At 38.4% G+C, this 23890-nt stretch overlaps 1 protein-coding gene across 2 annotated transcripts in view; it reads left to right on the top strand.

Annotated features, from left to right (window-relative positions):
• Positions 1-1369: 1369 nt before the first annotated feature.
• The window catches only part of DNAH7 (dynein axonemal heavy chain 7), a 226978-nt gene continuing 204457 nt past the window's right edge, over positions 1370-23890 (top strand). Inside the window, exons 1-5 of one of the 2 annotated variants that reach the window (XM_090282024.1) lie at positions 1370-1582; positions 7042-7104; positions 13022-13084; positions 15846-15954; positions 16692-16839. In XM_090282024.1, the coding sequence (XP_090138150.1) occupies positions 1370-1582; positions 7042-7104; positions 13022-13084; positions 15846-15954; positions 16692-16839 (596 nt within the window). Of the gene's footprint in view, positions 1583-7032; positions 7105-13021; positions 13085-15845; positions 15955-16691; positions 16840-23890 lie in introns of those variants that run through there. The other variant, XM_090282032.1, reaches the window with a different exon arrangement.

Below are 23890 nucleotides of genomic sequence, written 5' to 3'. Positions count from 1 at the left end.
TTCTTTAATATGAGGGATCCAGTGATCTAACACATGTGCCCTAAAATTCATTTCTAATATTAAAATATATATATATATATGTATATATATATATATATATGTATATATATATATTCTTGTCAGGGTTTTGAGCTGACCTTAACCTTAACAGTGAGGACAGGAATTACATCTTAGGTTCATTCTGATTGGTGACATTGATTACTGTGAGAATTACTATAGAATTTAAGTCCCAGGAGCCACGTTTCTCATGCTGACAGGGATCACAGTAACTGACAGGTGCAAAAGAATTCTTTGCCAATTTATATGAAATTGTTTTTACATTCCAAAATTTTGGCAAGGTGCCTTACAGCAGACAAATTTAGAAACAGGATTCTGCCAATAAGAACTTAATCCCTAGAGGAGCTTGAAATGGAGGTTTAGCAGAGATAATGTAGAAAGTCAAAATATCCTGATCTTTGTTTATTTCAATTAGTGATACAGCTGAAGATTGAAGAAGGCAAGTTTGCTGGTGGGGAAGGCTGGGAGGTGGTTGGCTGACTTTTTCAGGTGCATCTCTGGGCTGTTGCTGTGAATCCTTCTATCCCTGGTTGGCCTGCTCCTGTGGACAAATATACTCTCTGTGAAGCACGCCAGTGTGTGTTGGAGTTCTGCCAAGAACCCGAAATTCCATGAGCACAGCTGGGAACTGCTGGGACTAGTTCTTTTGGCAACACATTGACGGCCACTTAACCAATCACATCTTCATGTCTCTTGGTTGTTGCATGTGGTGTAAGCCCTTGAGGTAATTTTTCTGCCTCTCATCGTTCCTAAGTGCTTTTTGCTGCTTCTTGCCTGACTCAACCTTTGAGCACCCTATGGCCTTTCAGATCTTTTCATTTTGCCCAAGGCTATGCAACCAACCCTTGTAGTCAACCCATGCTCTGAACCCCACCCCTACCTCCAGGTTTTTACTGAAATTTGACTGTCCCCTAAGGCTCTGTTTCCGAGAGGATCTTCAGTTCTTCCTCATTCCAGCTTCAATTAGCCTATGGTAAAACTGATGTCACGCTACATCGTTTGCTTAAAGCTGCAGTTTCCAAGAAACCTACCCACCACGTTAAAGGAGGATTCACTGTACTCTTAGTTCCCAATTATGTCTGACCGCTTCTTTTCAGTGTTCTTTGCAGGGTTCCCTTCTGTCCAATTCTGCACAACAGATCTTCGTCTGTTCTTGTTCTACACACTCCCTGAGCCATCTCATCTGTACTTGTCAATGTCATTTGCATGTTAACGAGTCTCAAAGGCATGCCCTAGCTCAGAACGTGGCTGAGGGGTCCTGGAGAGCTCCTGCTCCACTGCCAGTTTCCGGGCGCTGTCCTGGGAGATACAGATGACCGGAAATGGAACCTGCGCCGGCCCGTTGTTTAGCAACAACGCTGCCGGGACGCTAGACTGCCTCTGCACAGGGGGAGCAGAGACTGCAAAGCTGCTTTCCCGGGCTCTCTTTTTTGGTCCGAGGGGTCTCGGGGCGCAGCCAGGCAGCAACGATCCAGGAGCCGCTGGGTGTCGCCAGCGCGTCCTCGCAGCCATGAGCAGCCAGCAGGTGAGACGGCGGCTCCCCTCTAGGCTCGCCCAGCCCGGAAGGTTCCCTCGCATTTCAAACGTTGAAGCCCGGGTCCTTTAGATTCCCCCGCGGGGTCCAGCCTCCTTCACCCCAGTTATGATCTAGGGTACTACTTACCGTGAAAACTCTTACATGTTTCCTTACCAACCGTTCGTCCTTGATGTTGTCATAACAACCAAACTATCAATAGAGAGGTGCGCCAGCAGTTTAAGCTACAGCCCGAGGGTGTTCCCAGGGTTTTTAATGGTGGGTGTGTTTGGGGCGGGAAAGTTCGGTGGGGAGTCGCAGTGGGTTTGGGCTCTGGGTTGGAATCCAAGCCCCTTCCTAGCTGTGAGACTTCGGGCGATCGTTTCGTCTTCATAAGCCCTCTCTGCAGAGCAGAAAATCATAGTAACGTTTCCTCCTTTCTAAGGTTGTTGTGAGGCTCAAGCAAGCTACCATAGCATAGCATAGCATAGCATAGCATACCATACCATACCATACCATATGTGAAAGGGTTTGGTAAGTGGTAAGTGGAATTTTTTCTCAAGAAAATATACCCATGGCACGGTAATTAAAGATGCATGTCGCAATAGTTACACTTCAGAACTCTTTCTTTATTGAACTTGAGAGAAATGGTAAACAAAAGAAATGCAAAACAATGGTCAAACTTTTTGATGCCAGAACAGATGGTAAAGCATTAAGCCTAGGCATTATTCTGGCTAGCTAGAAAACAACTCTTAACTCTCCAAGATGAATATGGAAAAGGCCCCTTAAACATCCTGGCACTGAATAGGAAAGTTGCTTTTATGCCTGCAAATTTTGCTTAGCTTCTGTGTTTTGACACTAAACTATAATTCTTTCTTTTTTTTTTCAATGCTTCACATTTCTTTTTCTGTCTTAGAGTTTATTGTGGAAATGGTGTTAAAAGGTGACATATTGCCCTATTCACTGGGTTGTAGATTCCTAACAGAAAATGTCATAAATTAATCAAATAAGTAGTAAACGCCTAACTGATCAAGAAAATTTGCTTTCAGCATTATACTGAAATGTGTAATAAATGAAGAACTAAGAAACAGACAGATTCACTTACCATTTAATTAGTAAGTAGTAGTGAAAGAACAAATGAACAAACAAAAACGAAAGAAAATTGAGATACAGGTTACCAAAAACAGCAATTAGATTAAGAGACTGCCTATTTTTCCTATGTGGTATTGTAATCAAAGTCCTTTTCAAAATTTATTTGTCACCATCACCATCAATATACATTCAGCAACTTATTTGCTTGAGACCCATTTTAGTCTTTCGCCTGATCTTGAATCACATTCTACTGTGTTAAAACTTACACTATATATTTACCATATTTGCAATGGCACTTCTGAATAGCTATTATTTTGCAAAGCCCCTACTGACCAAGTTACAACTGAAAAGCATCCACTCTAAACCCGTTGGCAGCTGAATTTTAAGTTTTGCTTTATCTTAATAAAAGTATTATTTAAAAATTACACCCATTATCTTTTCCCAAGCCCTCCCAAAGGACCTATATTATTAAAAAAGGCAGTGGGATCTTGAAAGAATGAGCCTGAGCCCATCTAGCACTGCTTACATTTTCAGTATATTATTTTTAAACAGTAGAGGACCCCCTCTCACTTATTTGGCTGATCTGTAATTTTAAAACTCTGGATGCTCTCATTTATGCTAATTTCGAGTGAAAGTTTTTATATTTCAAACTATAAAACAAATGGAATGAATTAACTTTGGAAATGCCATTTTTGTGTGACATTTTCTTATGTATTCATTTAGTTTGAAAAAGTAAGCAGGTGGGAATTCATATTTGCTGAAGGAGATTTTGGCATATTCATCTCATTAGTGGAAGGTTGAGAGTAATGTGGCATTTTTCAGATATAGCAGTCTGAGTTTTTAAGTTGGATATTTTAAATAAATATGTCTTTTATAATTGCTCATTTCATTTTCAAATTAGTAAAAAACATTAAGGCATTTTGAGTTTCAGTTGATGATACATTCATATCATAGATTCATAGATTCTGGTCATTTGATGAGAGTGGTTAAATTTGGGTTCTATGAGGTTTACAACATCCCTTTACCCCTGGCTGGTTTGGCTCAGTGGATTGAGCGTCGGCCTGCGAGCTAAGTTTCACTGGTTCGATCTTCCAGTCAGGGCACATCAGAGAAGGAAAACTCTGACTCCAAAAAACCTCCGCTGCCTTGCGGCATACCTCTTCAGGGACAAGGCTAAGGGAGTAAACCCCGACAGAAAATCCGGAGCCGGAGTCCCTAAGGCGGTTTGACGTTGTAGTCAACCCCGGCAACTCCTGCGGCGCACCTGAAGCCAAGCTGTATTGACTCCGTCTTTCCCTTGGACCCTTCAGCTGCGAAGAGAGGGGGGGTCTGCTGCATGGGCAACAGCAGACCCTCCATATCACCCTGCCCAGGCTCTGTAGCTTCAGCTTCACTGGAGAGGACACTCCAGCGTCATCGCAAGATGTCGATTCAACACGGGAGGAGACAGATACCGTGTCACTCCCGAGTCGGACTGCACAGCCATTCTCGGCGGTGCAGATAGACTCTTAAGAAGCTACACCATCGTCTCTCGAGACGGACGGCTGCCGACGACGACAACATCCCTTCCAGTAGACAAATAGTTGAAAATCAGCAAAATAAAAAATAAGTGCAAAACCAAACTACTTAAGGAAGACCTAGACTCTTCAGCTAAATTTGGTTTTGGTAATGTAAAATTAGATTAGTCAGGATCCAAACAGGAAACAGATGGTATGCTCAAAGAGATTTAACTGAGGAAAACATAAAGAGAGTGTTTGCTGAGGTGTGGCCAAGGTTAAGGAAAGAACCAACAGGGATGAGGCAGCATTTAAGGATTAATAGCAATAGACAGCCATTACCATTCCTTGGACTAATGAGTCAAAGAAACTGAACACCACTCTTAGAATGAGAGCCTGGGGCTTGGAATGGTAGCTTCCTGGCAGGAGGTGAGCTCTGGAGAAATTCAGCCACTATCAAGAAGTTGGGAAACAAGGAGTACTAGGAAAGAAATATCCTACACTCTTACTCCTCCTGCTCTCTCTGGTCTCCTCCTGATGCCTGTCACTGCTTAAGCCCTGCCAGAAGCCAGAGGGGCTGGGATCCCAGATGATGCCCATATATAGAATTCAGCCTTCCAGTCACAGAGCAGGAAGAAATACATGGAGATTTGACTGGGGAAAACAAGACACATCACAGAAATTACTATAAGTAGATGCAGCATTCCGAGACATTTCCCTATTTACTAATCCATTTGAGATTAAAAGTTTTTAAGTCAGTTATTTGGGTCCTATAATGCTTTTCTATGCATAACCTTTATACCTGAGAATAAGTCTAACAAAAGTTGTATAAGACACTTACTAAGACTAATATAAAATATTTTCGAAGGATATACTCCCCCAATCTGAATAAAGAAATACACTGTATTCATGAAGGAGAAGAGTTAGTGTTATTATAATGTCAGTTTTCTCCAAATTATTCTAGAAATTCAATGTGTTTCTATTAAAATTGCAAAAACTTTCATGCAATGTGAATTCTAAAATTCACATGATAGACTAAAGGTCAAAATTGTGTATGATTTTTAGAGTGGTAAAGGGAGAACCCAGATTTCAAGACCTATTGTCAAGTCATAGAAATTTAGACAAAATAATACAATTTATTTACAGATAGAAAAATAGAGCAATGGAATTAAATAAAGGTGCAAAAACATGCATATACACACATGTGTAAAATGTATATTATATTCATACACTGTATGGGTATATGTGGAATACAAGAATTGTGTGTGTGCTAAAATATATGCCAAAAGACATTTATTAAAACATCTTTTGTAACAGAGAAACATTGGAAATAAACTAAAATGTTCATTCACAAGAGAATGGAATGGATAAATCGCATTATATTCATACAGTAGAGTATTATAAAGCTGTGGAAATCAGTGTGGAAAGTATTAATGTGGGAAGTGAGAAAACCACCTGATTGCATGCTGAAAAGTTTAAAAGGAGGTTCCCCAGTTTGATGCAAGGGAAACTTGCTGGAAAGCTGCCCTTATGGATAACAGTGAAGACTGCTGGTAGGATTTGCCGCTGGGTCAGCCATACACCACAGGCTGGGAGGGTGCCCTCTGGCATCCTGGCAGGCACACCAGGGGAGCAATGAGAAGGAGTACTGGACCCAGGAAGGAAATTCCCTTTCTCTTACAGTGTCTCTTTTTGAACCCTATATATATATTGTGCCAGCTGGAGAAATGTTTATGGAGTCCTGCTCGGAAATCAAAAAGGAAGGCAGAAAGCACAGATTTGATGCAAGAAATTGACAAGTGGCCAAAGCACAACCCATATTACCTGTTTTATAATTCAAAGAATCATTCTCAACAGTGTTTTCTTACCTACATAAAATTCCTACCATAAAAGTATTCTCTATTGCAAAGAAGGTAGACATTCTTCTCTAAAAGTTATTGCTAAAAAGTACAAATGGTACTTATAGTAACTTGGGGGTGCAGGTTCATCACTTGAATACATTGTCACCTTAGGAAGTGGAGAACTCTGGGGAAAAGGTTTTAGCTGTGGAAAAGGGCGGGGGACTGAGTAAACTTCTGATGCTAATAAGATTCAGATAGATTTTCAGAAGCTATGAGCAATTCTCCATGTAATTGTCTTGGAACCCATGTCAAAAATCAGGTGCCCATAAATGTATGTGTTTATTTCTGAACTCCCAGTTCTATTCCTTTGACCTATACATTGAATCTTATGCTATCTGTAGCTTTGTAGTTAAGTTGTGAAATCTGGAAGTGTGAGTCTGCCAACTTTGTTCTCCTTTTCCAAGATTGTTTGGCTGTTCTGGGTCCCTTACATTTACATGGGAATTTTATGATCAACTTGTTCATTTCTACCAAAAAAAAAGCAGTTGGGATTTTGATAGAGGATGTGTTGAATCTGTAGATTATGAGGAAAGTATTGCATCTTAAGAAATTAGTCTTCCAATCCATGAGCATGGGATGACTTTCCATTTATTAAACTCTTTCAAAATTTCTCTCAGTAATGTTTTATAGCTTTCATTGTATGTCTTTCACTTCCTTTGTTAAATTTATTCTAAATGTTTTATCCTTTTTGATGCTATTGTAAATGGATTTATTTCTTACACTTTTGTATCATTTATTGCTAGTGTCTAGAAATACAGTTGATTTTTGTATATCAACTTTATATCCTGCTGACTTCACTCATTAGTGCTAATATATGGATTCCTTATGATTTTCTGTACACAATAAAATACCATTTGTAAAGTATGTTGTAGAATATTTTGAATTGTATGTATTTTACTTTATATTAGACACCATATTTGGTTTAGTGAGTCAGTTTTAGCAGTAAGAGTAAACAGTTTTGTTTTTTATATTTTTCATGCAGGATAAATCATCCAGCAAAGAAAAACCCAAGATACCAGTAAGATTTTTACCACAGTTGTCTACGGTAATTTACCAATATACCATCATACTTTATTGCTTTTATCATAATGTTGTTGATTAGTTTTCAAACTTGTAAATAAGTTACTGAGTTCCTGATGTTCAATTCTGTACTCCATTTAATTTTTTTTTTCTAATGGAGAACATCTATAAGGTACATATTTCAGGGGAAATAACTATCTTAATAGATGAAGTATAAGCTATAATGTCCTAGGATGTACAGAATATTTGAGCATTCTGGATAAATGAATTTTGAAGATGGTCTAGCAGAAGCAGTGTTGGAGTCAGGAAACGACTTGGGTTACGGTTTTGTCACTAATGGCTGTGTGACTCTTGGGGAGTCACTTACCTCTCTAAACCCTAGTTTCTGAGTTTGAGAAAGACAAGTGTTGATTTGATGATCTCTGAGGAGATGTCTCTTTCCAGCGCTAAAATGCTGTACTACAGCTTTTTCATTGTTTTGACTTTGAATTATTATTATCTTGTGGAAGAGAAAGGTAGTAGACATGTGGTTTTTAAAGTGCTGGACAAATAAGATTTAGCTGCAATAAAATTTACTGTGTATTACGTTGAGTTTAATGCCATTGAGTTACACTCCTGTGATCCTTAGACGTTGAGTTTAAGTGAAAATTCAATACAAACAGTATTTGTTTTGCAACGTATTTTAAAAGCTCAGACTGAGTTATAAAATGTACAGTAATCTTCATTGCTTCATACAAAGAAGATTCCTAATAATTTGAAACAAGATTTTTTAAGCTTGAAAAAAACTTGAATGAGAAATTTGCAGGAAAATGTTCCGGAACATTCAAGGTACATGTATTAATTGTGAACCTGTTTTCTTTTTATAATGCCAAGATTATCACACCATGTCCTATGAAATAAATCACAGCATCTTTTTTACTAGTTCTGCAAATACCTATTTTAATTTTTCTAATGTAAAAGATAGAGACCTGAAATGGAACAGACATTTTCTCTTTAAAAACTTAATAAATTTTAAAACTGAAGAAAACGTTGCTATTAGTTTTTTGTTTTTGTTTTTAATCCATACCCAAGGATATGTTTATTGATTTGAGAGAGAGAAGAAGGAAGAAAGAGGGGAGAAATGTGAGAGAGAAACATTGATTGATAGGTTGCCTCCCGTACATGTCCCAAACAGGGATCAAATCTGGTCAACACTCCAACCAGCTGACCATCCGGCCAGAGCTGTTAGGTTTTTTTTAATGTTACTAGTATATAGGTGTAGAAGTATCAGCTAAATTTAAGTTTACTTACTGAATAAATGTCCAGTGGCTGAGATGAATAATCTTTTCTAGCCAATGAGGCATATAATTATCTAAAATGCCTTTTTTGGCTGATTTAAACCTTGTACTGTGTTCATATTTAACTTTATCTTGCAGTTTCCCTTCGACCTCCTTTGGATTTTATGTCTCTTAAGTAAAATCAGATTTTTTAAATATTTTAAAAATAATCAATTGAATAAAAAGTTGCTTTACTTAAATATTAAGGTTCATACTTGCATAAACATTTCCGATAGTAGTTCAGGCCTAGAGAGATTTTCATGACAAACCTCCATGCTTCTAGATGGTCTCTGTAGTTGAAAACAAAGTGACCCAGCACTGGTGGCTCCCGGCCTCAGTGAGCTGGTGACACAGTCCTCACCCTATGCGCACACCTCACTCATCACTCTCCCATGAATCTTAAGTCCTTATGGAGCAAAATTAGAGTGAAAAAATGGAAGGGCAGGCGGAGGATGGAAGATCACTGGTCTTTAAGTTGTCTTAGCTTGTTTTCAAGTGAGAGAAGGGCCTGGAAAAGGACTTGTGTGCACTTTAATGGAAAGGAAGCAATAGTAAGGGATTAGGAAGAGTAAAACTAGGGAAAAAGAGAAGCCAATTCGAGGATGTGTTACCAAGTTGGGCATCACACTAGGCAACTGGGGTGATCCTTCCATGACCTTTGGGGAGCTTACAGAATGCTTTCTGGAATTGTCCACTTGAATATGATCAGGGGTAACATTTATCCGTCAGCTCTCATTTCAAATTAGTGGAGGTTGCTTCTGAGGATGTTAACTCTTGCCCACTTTGGCAGCTCATTCATGTGTGCCAAGTAGGCTATGCTGAGATTCCCGTGGCATTGGAGAAACCCCACAGTGGAAAGTAAAAGACATTTTCCTGAGATAAAACACTGTCCTTCCTACATGAATTGAAGGCAGCAGAGAACTGTTCATTGCAGCTCTATCTGGAATTAGAGGTGAGGCCAGAAGGGTGGGAAAGGATGTGAGGCACAAGATTTGTCTGATAATAAAGTCAGTGTGCTCTGGGCAAGTGCTCAGTTGATTGGAGCATTGTCCTGTACACCAAACGAGTGTGGGATCGATCCCCAGTCAGTGCACATACCTAGGTTGCGGGGTCATGCCCCAACCATACAGAAGGGAACCGATTGATGTTTTTCTCATTTCTCTCTCACGTCAATGCTTCTCTCTTTCTCTGTCTCTCTCCTGCCCTCCCGTCCTTCCTCCCCTCCGCCAAACTAATAAACACATCCTTGGGGGAGGATTAAAAGAAAAAGTCAGTGGAACTCCCTTAAGCCCAACCTCGCAATAGTGCCAAAGCAGAGGGAAAGGATGAGGTATGCCTAAGTTATCATCGGGAAAAAAAGCAGACTAAAATAGAATTGCTTGTCAGAATGAAAAAATATGTAGATATTATTTTAAAATCCACTCCTCTAGCTTTATTGAAGAACAATTGTTTAGCTTATGAGTGGCTGCTCTTCTTGGTTAGCAGAGAATCACTACTTAAAAAGTATTCTATGAGACATGTATGTGGCACTACAGTATAAGAAGGGACCATGAAGGCCCTCACCACCCTTCACCACTCACGGTGCTGAGGACACGGGGGTGAGAGCTCAGTGTACACAACAGGCCGTGCAGAGATCTGAGGAAGTCAGGTGTGTGGGGGTTTGTGTGGGAGACCTGGGTCAAACAAGATATTTTGTGCATTTGTCTTGGCCCCAGGACAATAGACCTCATTTGAATTGCCTCTGCATCCTAGTATGAAAATTCTAGGGCCTCAGACCATGTATCCCGGAACCTTTCCCCTTAATCATCTCCAACGACATTCTGTCAGGCCTTTGCTACACCCTCATTCTACCAAAAGGGAAGCCTTTTACTCTGAGAACCCCACTGCACTTTTTAGCTTGAAAATGTGCTCATGTTTCCCTTTACATCCTGTGGTCCACTGGGAATTGCAGAAAACAGCCGTTTTGGGTACAGCACTGGATACGTATGAAACATTCACCTAATCTGGTGTTTGTACTTTCGGAAGTGCTGTCTGAAGCTCATTGCAGTTCTTTTTATTTTTTTAAGGGCTTGATTAACCAATTTATATATTTAAGATAAAGTTAAAATTATTTTAAAGTAGACTGAGATGGAGCGAAGTAAGGGGATAGGAGACACAAATATATATTCCAGACAGAATTTAAACAATAAGAGAATTACCGAAACAGCGTTATTTATATTCAGAGGAAATTATTTGATATCAGTTGAAAGAAGTGCTAGATTTTCACAGGGAGATAGTGAAGGAGCATTAACAGTTCTGTTTGTCAGAGTAACCTGGCAGCCAAGGAGAGTGAACTGGAATGAGCATGCGTGAACAATGACAACTTCACTGTACTAGTCAGTGGGGGTGGTAGACACCAGTGAGTGAGCCTGTGTACTGTGTGGCTCTGACATTCAAAATGACTGAGTGAGTAGAGCAATGAATCTGCACCAAATTTTGCATTAGGCTTGAAAATTCCTCCGTGGAAACTCTTTGGATGGTTCAGAAGGCTTTCAGGCATGATGCAATGAGTGCAATGAAGATAAGTGTGGCACAAATGCTTCAAAGATGGTCAAGAATCTGTTGAAAGTGATCCACGTTCTGGAAGGTCTGCAACAAGCAGAGCACCTGAGAATGTTGAACATGTACCTGCTGCAATCAACAAAGATCGGCAACTGACAGTGCGAGAACTAGAAGCAGATCGGGGGATTCCAACAACTACTGTGTCCAAGATTTTGACACAGGATCGTGGCATAAAATGTGCCATGGCAAAATTTGTTCTGCAGCTTCTGCTACCAGAGCAGAAGGAACATTGTGCTGCAGTTGCTAAAGACGTGATTCAAACCACTACCAATGAACCAGATTTCCTCAAGAAGAGCATAACTAGAGATGAATGGTGGGTCTACAGCTGTGATCCAGAAAGGAAGGCCCAGCCATCCCAATGGAAGTTGCCTGGTTCTCCACGCCCAAAGAAGGCACTGCGAAGCTGCAGCAAGGTCAAGACTATGTTTTGAACAGCAAAAGAGATGCTGGGAGAACTGTGTGAGGTCCCAAGGCGCCTACTTTGAAGGGGATGAGGCATCATTGCCCTATGTACAATGTTTCTTGTATCTTGCATCTTCTTCATAAATGCCTCTATTTTCCATAGTACATGGCTGGATACTTTTTGGACAGCCCTTTTGTGTGTGTGTGTGTGTGTGTGTGTGTGTGTGCATGTCTGTGTCTGTGTGTGTATGTGTAGTCCTCACGGACACAATAGGCACAGAAGAGGTATAACATAAAATTTGAAAGAGAATTAAATGAGATAGTTTATATAAATGTATAATAATACACAGCATATAATGTAATCAATATACTCATAAAATATAATCAATACCAAGACTCATTAACAAGATAATTTATATTCTTTGTATTTTGTACTAAATCTTAAAAATCTAGTATGTATTTTACACTTAAACACATCTCATTTTAGAGGAATAACATTACAAGTGGCCAATAGCTAGATGTGGCTAGTATATGCTGTTTTGAATATTGTAGCTTTAAAGAATATGTGCCTAGCAGACATAGGAGTAGCCATTCCCTCTAGACCTAAGAGAGGGTACTCAAGGAAGAAACTTGAAAAATCTAACTCTTCCCTGAAACTGAGATTAAGACCTCTTGGAGAGGCAGTGGCTGTGGCCCACTTAGGTGGCAAAGACATTTGCTGAGGCGTTACAGGCCTGGGCTGGAAAGTGAGAAAACCACCTGCTGGGATGCTGAAAAGTTTGAAAGGTAGGCTCCCTGTGTGAAGTGTGGGAAACATTCTGGAAAGTTACCCTTAGGAATGCCAGTGAAACCTGCTGGAGGCATCTGCCATAGGGGACATGAGAAAAAGCACTGGACTCAGGAAGCAAAGACCCTTACAGTGTGTGTGGGTTTTTTTTTTTTTTTCAGCTTCCTTTATAAGATGAATACTGGTGGGCAAAGGAGAAATGTTATAGGATTCTGGTAAAGAATCACAAAGGAGGGTAAAAAAGGTAGATTCAGAGCTGAGAAGCAATAAATTGACAATTGGCAAAAAGCACAACTCATACCTGCTTTATAGATTAAAGTGTCATTCTCAACAGTGCTTCCTCTTACCGAGAAGAAATTTCTACGATGGAATCATCCTCTACTCAAAGGAGATAGTAGCACTTTTCTCTGAAAATTCTTGCTAAAAAGTACAAATACTACTTATGGCAACTTGGAGGTGTGCTATCCGGAATACATTGTGAGCTTAGGAAGTAGAGCGTTCTGGCTGTCAATGGACAAAACTGATATGTTAGTGATGGAGGGGAGAGGTGGAGCTGAGGAAGCCCTGGACACTGACTAGGTTCGGATAAATTGCTAGAATATAATGCACACTTTTTAAAGCTTTCTGAGTAGTATTGTTGGGTACCATTTTTACTTCTTTCCTTGATGTAAAGAAAGCAGTTCTAAGACAAACGTTGAGAATTTAAAAAGTAGTAGAGTATGTCTTTGACTCTTAGATAGTATGTGCTTTACTTTAGAGTAGACTGCTGAAAAATTGGTTGAGTGTTTCAGCTCTAGCATTAACAGTTGTTTCCCCCCGCCATGTTTTTCATGCAGGATAAGCCAGCCAGCAAAGAAAAAGTCAAGGCACGAGGAAGAGTTTTACCACAGTTGGCTATGGTAATTTACCTATACACTCTCAGTGAATGTTTGCCCTTTTAAAAATGTTTATGAATTTTCAAGCTTGTTTGTGCTCCATTCGATTATTTTCTGGTAGAGAAATTCTATGAGGTACACATATTGGGAAAATAACTATCTTTATAAAGTAACTGTAAAATATAATTTCCTCATTACGTACAGAGTATTTAAGTGTTCTGGATAAAAGAATTTCTAAGATGGATTAGTGGAAAATATATCAGTGCTGAAGTCAGGAAATGAGACCATCTCAAGTGACAGCTTTGTCACTAATGGCTCTGTGATCTGAGATGGTCACTTAACTCTCTGAGCCTCAGTTTCTGAGATTGAATACGAGCACAGTTGATGACCTCTGAGATGTATCTTCCAACAGTGAGATGCTGTGTCACAGAGGATTCCTCAGATCTTTCCATCTTTTAAAAAATATTATGACTGCGAATTGTCATTGTCCTGTGAAAAAGGTGGTTAATAAAGATTTTCAGCTGATAAGTGCTGAGTCAGATATACTCTACTATGATAAGTTTTACTATCTAGTAATTATGTTGAGTACAATGCCATTGATTTATGCTATTGTGACTTTTGGAAGTTGAGTTTAAGTGAAGGTTCAATGCAAACATTATTGTGTGTGTGTGATAAAATTTACACAACATAAAATTCACCATTGTAACCATTTTTAATTGAACTGTAGTTCATTGGCATTAAGAATATTCACATTGTTTTGCAGCCATCACCACCATGCATTTCTTTAACTCATTCATCTTCTCAAACTGAAACTTTACCCATTAAACACTAACTCCCTGTTCTCCCTCCTCCCATCTCATGGCACCCACCATTCATTCATTCCCTTTCTTTCTCTGTTTATTTGACTTCTCTACGTCCTGTATATAAGTGGAATCATACAACATTTGTCCTTCTATGTCTGGCTTATTTCACTTAGCCTAATGTTTTCAAGGTTCAACCAAAGCATTATTTTTGAAAGATATTTTAACAGCTAAGAACAAAGTATGAAATTGAATTTGTGTTTAAAAAAGATTTCTGATAATTTAAAAGGAACAACATGTTTTACTTATAAATTTGAATTAATATTCTTAGATGAAATTATATTGAACATTCTAAAATGCACATTTTAATTAGAAAATATGCAGAATTGAGCTATAGGATGTTTTCCCTACTTCTGCAAAATCTATCTTAAATTTTCTAGCTTAAAAGACAAGACCTGAAACGGAGTAGACATTTTACTTCGTGTTTAAATATTTAACATATTGTAAAACAGAAAATAATTAAAATTAGTTTGTTGTGTCTTGTTGGTATAAAGGTTTAGAAATGTAAACTTAATTTAAATTTTCTTATTTAATTTTCAGTGGCTGAGTTTCCTGCCAGGAGCATTCAATAGTCTAATTGTTGGCTGATTTAAACCTAGTTTTATGTTCATATTTGGCCATATATTACATATACCAGCATTCTTTGAGTTTTATGTGTTTTAACAGAAATAATATTTTAAAGAGTTTGTTTAAAATCGAATTATTACTTTTTAAAACATATTTTCTTTTGAAAATTAAGGGTTGAACTCAGATAAAATTGTCTGGCAATAGTTAAGACCAGAAGTGATTTTTATATTACAGAGCTCATGCTTCTGGAACAGATCCTTGTTGAAACCAAGGTGACTTAGCACCAGTGGCTCCCAGCCTCTGTGAACTGGTGACCTGACTCTCACCCTTTCTGCACATCTCACCCATAGCACTTCCAAGAATCTTAAATCCTTTATGGAGCAAGAGGAGAGTGGAAAAAGGGAAAGGCAGGTGGATTGATGGAAAAGCATTAATTTATAAGTTGTCTTAGCCTGTTTTCCTGTTAAGGGAGAGCCTGAAACAAGAAATTATGTGCAGGTAGTTTATCTGGAAGCAGGAGTAAGGGACCAGGGAAAGTAAAACTGGGAAGGAGGAGAAGCCAGTACAAACATGGGCTAGCCAATTGGCCTGATTCTGAAAGATATCAACTCGGTTGTCAGCATTAAAAAATTAGTGCATTTTACCTTAAAATCCTTCCATCTGTGTTTACTGAAGAGCCATGGATTCCAATAACAGTAGGTCTGTGCTCTGGTAGTGCAATAATCGGCTTGAGCTAGTTAGTTGTTGCCTTTTGGAAGACTTAGGTGTTCCTCTGTCTGCCACAGTCCCTTCCCTCCGTTGTTTCCCAGCGCTGAGACTGAGTGCCAACAACCATCAACACCAGCCTTCCTGTGTCTTTTATGATATCTGCCTGAATTGGTGTAAGTACCAGAATTTATGACCCCTACCTTAAATGGTAGAATAAATGGGTGAGTTTCCAGGGTAATCTAGGGACCCGTAAAGCCATGAGGACAGAAAGTCTTCTGGAGCTGGGATAGAGTGGAACTCGTTAGCATTGGAGACCATCAGAGAATGCCTCTCACAAAAACAGAAAACTTAAAAATCACTTGCCAATATCTGAGGGTGAGTAGACTTTCTGGAATGAACTCCCCAGTGTTAGTCACAGGTATCCACGTCAAACCAGCAGAAGGACCTTTGGTAATGCCTTCCAAATGTCACATACCATAGCCATTTCCAGGCTTAAATAAGATTTGCTGTTGAGTGTTTGTGCCTTCTTTCCAGATGTCCTGATTTGTTGAAGAAAATGTCTGTGTTTATACTCATGTGTTTCATGAAAAAAAAAAGTGTTTTTTTTTCTGATCTTGTTTTATTAATGCTATTTAAATTTCACATTGCAGGTTAGTTCAAAGCCCCAGTGGCAGCAGGCGGCTCCATCATTCCATTTGAATATAAAGCAGGATAATGATATTCCAGAACAGTTTAGGGTTAAAAATGCACAGTCATATGGTAAGAACTTTAATATTCAAACTTAGATTTAAGAAAATTTTCTAGAGAAAATGATCATATGACATTTAGTTAATAGAGTAGTGTAATTGTAAAACTAAAATAACCTTTATATCAAGTAGAAAAATTTATTTCAAATGTTTTCCTTCAGGAAGTAATTGGTTCCATTTGTTAGCTATTTTAGGCTGCTGTGAATGTTATAAAAGCTGATGTTTTAAAAACTGAGATGTTTATAATAAAACTTTGATATATTATAGTCAGAATTTGCCTCTGCATCAAAAACCAAAATGTTTTTTCTAAGAATGATTATAATAAGTTTTAACATTATTTCCAAATTAGTCATTTTAGTATTTTTTATTATTTTGACTAATCAGGTTGATTATATTGAATATTAACATTTTCTTCATCGTGGTCTTTTAATTGACTGAAACAGTTTGTGTTTTGTTTTTATCATAATTTTAATCTTTATTTTAAGAGGGCTTGATGGAAATGTAGTTGAAAATTTGAGTTTATTAACATATTATTCAAAATACAAAATTATCGATTAATCTAGAAATAGTGTTTCTATTATGATGACATGAAACAAAAGTAGTTTTAACTTCCTAATAGTGAAAGAAAAATGATTTTACTTATGGTAACTTGAGAACTTAAAGCTTGTAGTTTTTTCTTGCAAGGTGCTATAGCATTTTATGTTTCAGCTTACTTTTTAGATGACTAACTTATGCTTTTTAAATATTTAGCCGAATACATGGAACACTTTGGGAAAAAGGGCACATTGCTAGACCAAATTGAAGATAGTCATGCTGGGCCATCCACTTCTAAATCAAAGAGTAAATCTCCTCATAAAGAACGAGAAAACTTCAGAAGCACTCTTGTTAATGTCATTATGTAAGTTCCATAAGCTAACCAGTATGTGTTATCCTTGTTAGAGTCCCTGGAAACTATCTAAAAGTATAAGAATTGTGTGTATGGCTAAGCATGTCCAAGGCCTTGTTGGAATGAGGTCAGGGTACAAATATAGAATGAAAAATTGAGCTTAACTCCATCAAGTGTGTCGCTTTTCAAAATATCATGAGCTGAAAAGGTATAAATGTTAATACTTGATGTTAGCTAAGAGAGCAGAAGGTCTAGGAATTCTGCTTGTAGTCATGGTGGCTCGTGGAAGTTTTCTTTCCCTATCTCATTGGTTCAGGTGATGTGATGATTTGTCTGTGTTGTGGGTCTCCTTGTTTAGAAAGGGAAGGAACTGGGGTAACGTGATCAGTTGTGAGTAGAGGCTGGGCTTGGCTGATCTGACTTTTAGATCAGTTTATGGTGAGCAATGAAGATGTGCATCAGTAGTTCCTCTTTGCTTGTTTCCTCACAGCTTCCTGATAGTTACTCAGTACGCTTTTTCTTTCATTATGACTCTCAAGGTGTGCACATTGCATTGGTGAACCAACAGAGTTTGATGACACATTTCAGTAACTTATCCACAATATCCTGTTCAAGTGTTTTCCATGTGGCACTTTCCTAGCTGGATGGCCATCTGAAAGGGGAACAGTGGATACCATATGCTTCCAAAGGGAAAGGGAGTTCTGTGGGAGTCCTGTGGAGCTGGATTGTGGGCATGTGCCTACACTAGAATGGTTTGGAGTTTTCTCTTGATAGGAGCCACTAGGCTAATACTAGTTTGACTCAGTTATATCACTTTCTTTGATTAGGCCCTCTCAAATCACTCAAACAGTGTAAAATCAACATTCAAAACTATGGGTGGTAGACCTCTAGGTAAAAATTTTTAGAATCAACATTTTCTTTTCCCAGTGTCCTGGCTAAAACAGATGATCTTTCTTGACACCACTCCCTGTGCCTATCATTACTGGTCCTGGTATGACTGAGGATAGAACCCATCCTGAGTTTCAGCTTCATTCAGGGGTCTCGGTTTGAACTCCCCATTTCACTCAGGCCCACACAGTATCTCCTGATGCATGGGCGTTCAAGTCCAAGGCCATACCCCTCCAATGGCAGCCATTGCCTCAGTGTTTTGCTGATTGATTTGCCGTACCATTCCGTTTTTCCTCATGAGTATTTTCTTTCTTTCTTATGAGCTCAGCTATTATTCAAAAGGAATTTCATGACACATTATTCAATATTTAGAGAATGGTATTGGGAAGTTTATCAGATTATCTTTGCTACTGTGTTGTAAGAAACAAAAGTCTCTAAATCATTTTATGTCATTTTTTTAGTGATGCCTTTTATAAACAGGATATAGATGGACTTATGGAAATTTAATTAGGAGTTTCTATACTTCAATAATATATTTAATGCCATTCATATTATGTAGTTATTGATATTTTTTATGGATGTGGGCTTAACTTCTACCAATTTAGTTTGTATTCTTTATTCAGTATATGTTACCTTTGCTTATTTTTCTGCATTCTGTTGAATTGAATTTTCTCTCTTCTCCCTTTACTCCTATTGACTTAAAAGCTATCAAATATATTTCTAATCTTTGAGTGGTTACTCTAACATTTAAAAACACATACTGTAATTTATTTTTTAAAGTTTAAAATTTATTTTATCTTTTCATCCTGAATCGCACAAACAAATCTTAGAATGCTTTAACTCAGCTCTGAAATATCCTTTGCATTTTCCATGTGATTACTATTTATTTTATTTCTACCAAGTCTTCATATTTTTAAGTTAATACTTACTTAGATTTACTAACATGTTTTCTAATGTCTTAGAAAATTGCCTATGCAGTGCACTCTTCACTTCTGGATTCATTTCTTTTTATGAAGCTTTTTTCCTTAGTTCTTCCAATTAGGATCTCTGGAGAATAAACACAAGAACTTTATCTTTATAAAGATCTCTATTTTTCTCTTACTCTTGAATTAGTGACTAAGCTGGCTATAGAATTTAAAAATTATGATAATTTTTCTTCTGAACATCTGAAAAACATTAGATTGAAAACTATTAACTAATACTTTTGGCATGTATTTTCCCCCCAACTTTATTAAGATACAAATGACAGTTAGTGGGAAGTGATATTTTATTATACAGTATCACTGACCCAGATGATGCTGGGATCCAGAGCATGATACATTCAATGATAAAGAGGTTGAAGATCAGGAACAAGACAAGGATGTCCACTCTCTCCACTCCTATTCAATATAGTATTGGAAGTTCTAGCCACAGCAATCAGACAAGAAAAAGAAATAAAAGTCATCCAAATTGAAAAAGAAGAACTAAAACTATCATTATTCGCAGATGACATGATAGTGTACATAGAAAACCCTATAGACTCGACGAAAAAAATACTTAACATAATAAGTGAATTTGGCAAAATAGTGGGATACAAAGTCAATACTCAGAAATTGAAGGCATTTCTGTACATCACAATAAAATATCAGAAATACTAACTAGAAAAAATATCCCATTTACTACAGCAACAAGAAAAATAAAGTACCTAGGAATAAACTTAACCAAGGAGGTAAAAAACCTGTACTCAGAAAACTACAGAACATTGAAGAAAGAAATTAAGGAAGCTACAAAAAAATGGAAGCATATACCATGTTCATAGATGGGAAGAATTAACATCATTAAAATGTCCATACTACCCAAAGCAATTTATAGATTCAACGCAATCTCTATTAAAATGCCAATGACATATTTCACAGACCTAGAACAAATACTTCAAAAATTTATATGGACCCTGGACTTTTGGCCAAGATGGAGGCCTAGACAGACATGCTGAGCCTCCCTCCACAACTAAGAAGGAATACAACTACCTCAAAACTAGAGACAACCAGAAGTTCCAGAAAATCGAGCTGTATGGAAGTCCAACAAACAGAGAAGAAATACTCATCCAGACAGGTAGGAGGGGCAGAGCTGGGCAGAGAGGATGCATTGTGGTGGCAGCAGCAGTGGTGGCAGTGGCAGGCTGCCAGAAAGCACAGCCACACATTTTAAAAAGTCAGGAGGGACAAATGGGGAGCACTTCCAGCACCAGACAGACCATGCAGCTCATGGTCCCAGCACTGGGGAAAATAAAGCCTCATTGCTTCTGACTGTGCAAACCAGTGGAGGTTGAGGCGAAGGAAGAAACTGCCAGTCTCTTAGCAGAGTCCTCTTGTTTAAAGGGCCCTCACAGTCCTAGAATGTCCACACACCCACCCACTCTGGGAACAACAACCAGGGCAACACCTAGAGAGGCGCCAGTCCCATACAAATTGGGAGAACTTCCTGGAAAAGGGGTGAGTGCTAAGCAAGCGACATTGTTCCCTCTCAGACCCCTCCCCCACATACAGCGCCACAAAGTGGTGAAACACCCTGTACTCACAAGAAAGCCTAAGGCTCTGCCCCTTACAACATAACAGGTATGACAACTCTACCTAAGACACAGAGGCAAACAAACCCAGGAGCATGTCAAGGTGAGGAGACAGAGAAGTATGGCCCCAAAGGGGAAATGGATCAAGGTTCCTTCCAGTGGGAGAACTAAGTGATGAGGAGATAGCGAACCTAACAAATAAGGAGATAGCCAACCTAACAGATGTAGAGTTCCAAACACTGGTGATAAAGATGCTCACAGGCCTGACAGATATGCTTAAGTATGGCAAACACATAAGGGAAGAAGTGAAGGCTACGTTAAGTGAAACGAAGGAAAATCCACAAAAAACCAATGGTGAAGGGAAGGAAACCGGGGTTCAAATCAATGATTTGGAACATAAGGAGGAAAACAATAGTCAATCAGTATAGAATGAAGAAACAAGAATTGAAAAAAATGAGGAGAGGCTTAGGAACCTCTGGGTCAACTTTAAACATGCCAACATCCAAACCATAAGGGTGCCAGAAGGAGAAGAAGAAGAACAAGAAATTGAAAGCTTATGTGAGAAAATAATGAAGGAAAACTCCCTATATTTGGTGAAGGACATAGACATACAAGTCCAGGAAGCACAGAGAGTCCCAAACAAGCTAGACCCAAAAAGGACCACACCAAGACACATCATAATTAAAACGCCAAAGGTTAAATATAAGGAGAGAATCTTAAAAGCAGCAAGAGAAATGAAGACAGTTACCTACAAAGGGTTGCCTACAAGACTATCAGCTGATTTCTCAAAAGAAACTTTGCAGGCAAGAAGGGAATGGCAAGAAGGTGATGAAAAACAAGGACTTACAACCAAGATTACTCTATCCAGCAAAGCTATCATTTAGAATGGAAGGGCAGATGAAGTGCTTTCCAGACAAGGTAAAGCTAAAGGCGCTCATCATCACCAAGCTGTTATTATATGAAATGTCAAAGGGATTTACTTAAGAAAAAGAAGATCAAAATTATGAACATTAAAATGACAACAAAGTTGCAACTATCAATAACTGAATCTAAAAAATAAAAACAAAATCCAACTAAGCAAACCAGAATAAGAACATATTCATAGGTATGGGGATCATTCAGAGGGTTATTAGCTGGGAGGGGGAAGGGGGAGAAATGGGGAAATGATGCAGGGATTAAGAAGCATAATTGGTTGGTACAAACTAGACAGGAGGAAGTTAAGAATAATATAGGAAAGGATGAAGCCAAAGAACGTATATGCATGACCCATGAACATGGACTAAAGGGGGTAGGATTGCTGGAGGGAAGGGGGCTACTGGGCAGATGGGAGCAAAGGGGGAAAAATTGTAACTACTGTAACAACATAATCAATAAAACATACTTAAAAAATGTATATGGAACCAAAAAAGACCCCAAATAGCCACAGCAATCTTGAGGAAAAAGAACACAGTAGGAGGAATCATAATACCTGATATCAAACTATACTACAAGGCCACTGTAATTGAAACAGTCTGGTACTGGCATAAGAACAGATGTATAGATCAATGGAACAGAATAGAGAGCCCAGAAATAAACCCAGGTCTATATGACCAACTAATATTTGACAAAGGGGGAAGAAACTAAAAACAGAGTGAAAAGAACCTCTTTAACAAATGGTGCTGGGAGAACTGGACAGGGACATGCAAAGAAAAAAAAAAAATGAAACTAGACCACCAACTTACACCATACACAAGAATAAAGTCAAGATGGATCAAAGACTTAAATGTCAGCCATGACACCATAAAAGTCCTAGAGGAAAACATAAGCAGGAAAATTTCAGATATCTCATGTAGCAATATTTTTACCAATATATCTCCTAAGGCAAGGGAAATAAAGGAAAGAATAAACAAATGGGACAACATCAAACTAAAGAGTTTCTGCTCAGCAAAAGAAAACATCAGCAAGATGAAAAGGGAACCAACCATGTGGAAAAACATATTTGCTAATGATACCTCAGACAAGGGATTGATTTCCAAAATATATAAAGAACTAACACATCTCAACACCAAGAAGACAGACAGCCCAATCAAAAAATGAGCAAAGGACCTGAACAAACACTTTTTCAAGAAGAATATACAGAGGGTCCATAGACACATGAAAGAATGCTCAACACCACTAACCATCAGAGAGATGCAAATAAAAACCACAATGAGATACCACTTTACACCAGTCAGAATGGCCATCATCAACAAATCAACAAACAACAAGTGCTGGCGAGGATGTGGAGAAATGGCAACCCTAGTGCTCTGTTGGTGGGAATGCAGACTAGTGCAGCCACTATGGAAAACAGTATGGAATTTCCTCAAAAAACTAAAAATGGAACTGCCTTTTGAACCAGTGACTCCACTACTAGAAGTATGCCCGAAGAATCCTGAAACACCAATTCAAAAGAACCTATGCACCCCTGTGTTCATAGCAGCTCTGTTTACAATAGCCAAGTGCTGGAAACAGCCTAAATATCCATCTGTAGATGCGTGGATCAAAAAACTGTGGTACATTTACACAATGGAATACTATGCAGCAGAAAGAAGGAACTCCTACCATTGGTGACAACATGGATGGAACTAGAGAGAATTATGCTTAGTGAAATAAGCCAGACAATGAAAGATAAGTACCATATGATATCACCTAATACAGGAAACTAATGAACAACATAAACAAATGAGCAAGATTGAACCAGAGGCATATAAACAAGGAGCAGACTAACAGTGACAAGGGGGGAGTGGGGAGAGAAGGAAGGAGGGTAAGAAGAGGAAGGGTCTAGTCAAGGAATTAGTATAAATGACCCATGGACATGGACAAGAGGGTAGGGATTGACTGTGGGAGAAGGGGTGGGCTGGGTAGGGAGAAGCAAAAGGGGAAAAGCTGGGACAACTGTAATAGGAAAGCAATAAATAAATAAATAAATAAGATATTAAAGTTATCCAAGAACAACTGGTGTTTTCTAAATATGTGAACTATGTCTTTATGAACAGTGGAGCTCCAGAAGAAGTTACAAAATGTGACTCCTATCTGGTATAGATTTTGATTTGAATTATGGCTAGAACATCATTGTATTATAAGAACACCTACCAATAATAAATATAAGAGAGCATATGAGCTTCTATGTCATTCATTGTTAACTTGTTATGTCTCTAGAAATCAGAGAAATGGTCTTTTGAAGAATGAATCAGTGTCTTCTGCAAAATTACATTTAAAGTCTTTTCCATCAGTGCTCTTTTAAGTCCCAAATTTATAAATAACCATATATAATTTAGAAATAATTCAAGAATACTCCTGGACTTCCAGTCAAGATGGCAGCATAAGTAAACTCGGCTCACCTCCTCCCAGAACCACATCAAAATTATAGCTAAATTATAGAACAACTGTCATTCAAAATTGTAACAAATTGAGCTGAATAGAAGTCCTGCAACTACAGAATTAAAGAAGAAACTACATCGAGACTGGTAAGAGGGGAAGAGACATGGGACAGGCTGGTCCCACAACCACAAGTAGCAGATAAAAATCAGGAGGGATATCTGAGGAGCAAAGAGTCTCAGCCCCACATCAGGCCCCCCAACCCCAACATTCCTGGGCCAGGAAGAGAAGTCA

The sequence above is a fragment of the Furipterus horrens genome, unplaced genomic scaffold, assembly GCF_987537825.1.
Source record: "Furipterus horrens unplaced genomic scaffold, mFurHor1.1.pri manual_scaffold_1, whole genome shotgun sequence".
In the NCBI taxonomy this organism is placed as follows: Eukaryota; Metazoa; Chordata; class Mammalia; order Chiroptera; family Furipteridae; genus Furipterus; species Furipterus horrens.
Note: the sequence above shows the minus strand (reverse complement) of the source record. Positions and strands in the feature narration are given on the sequence as shown.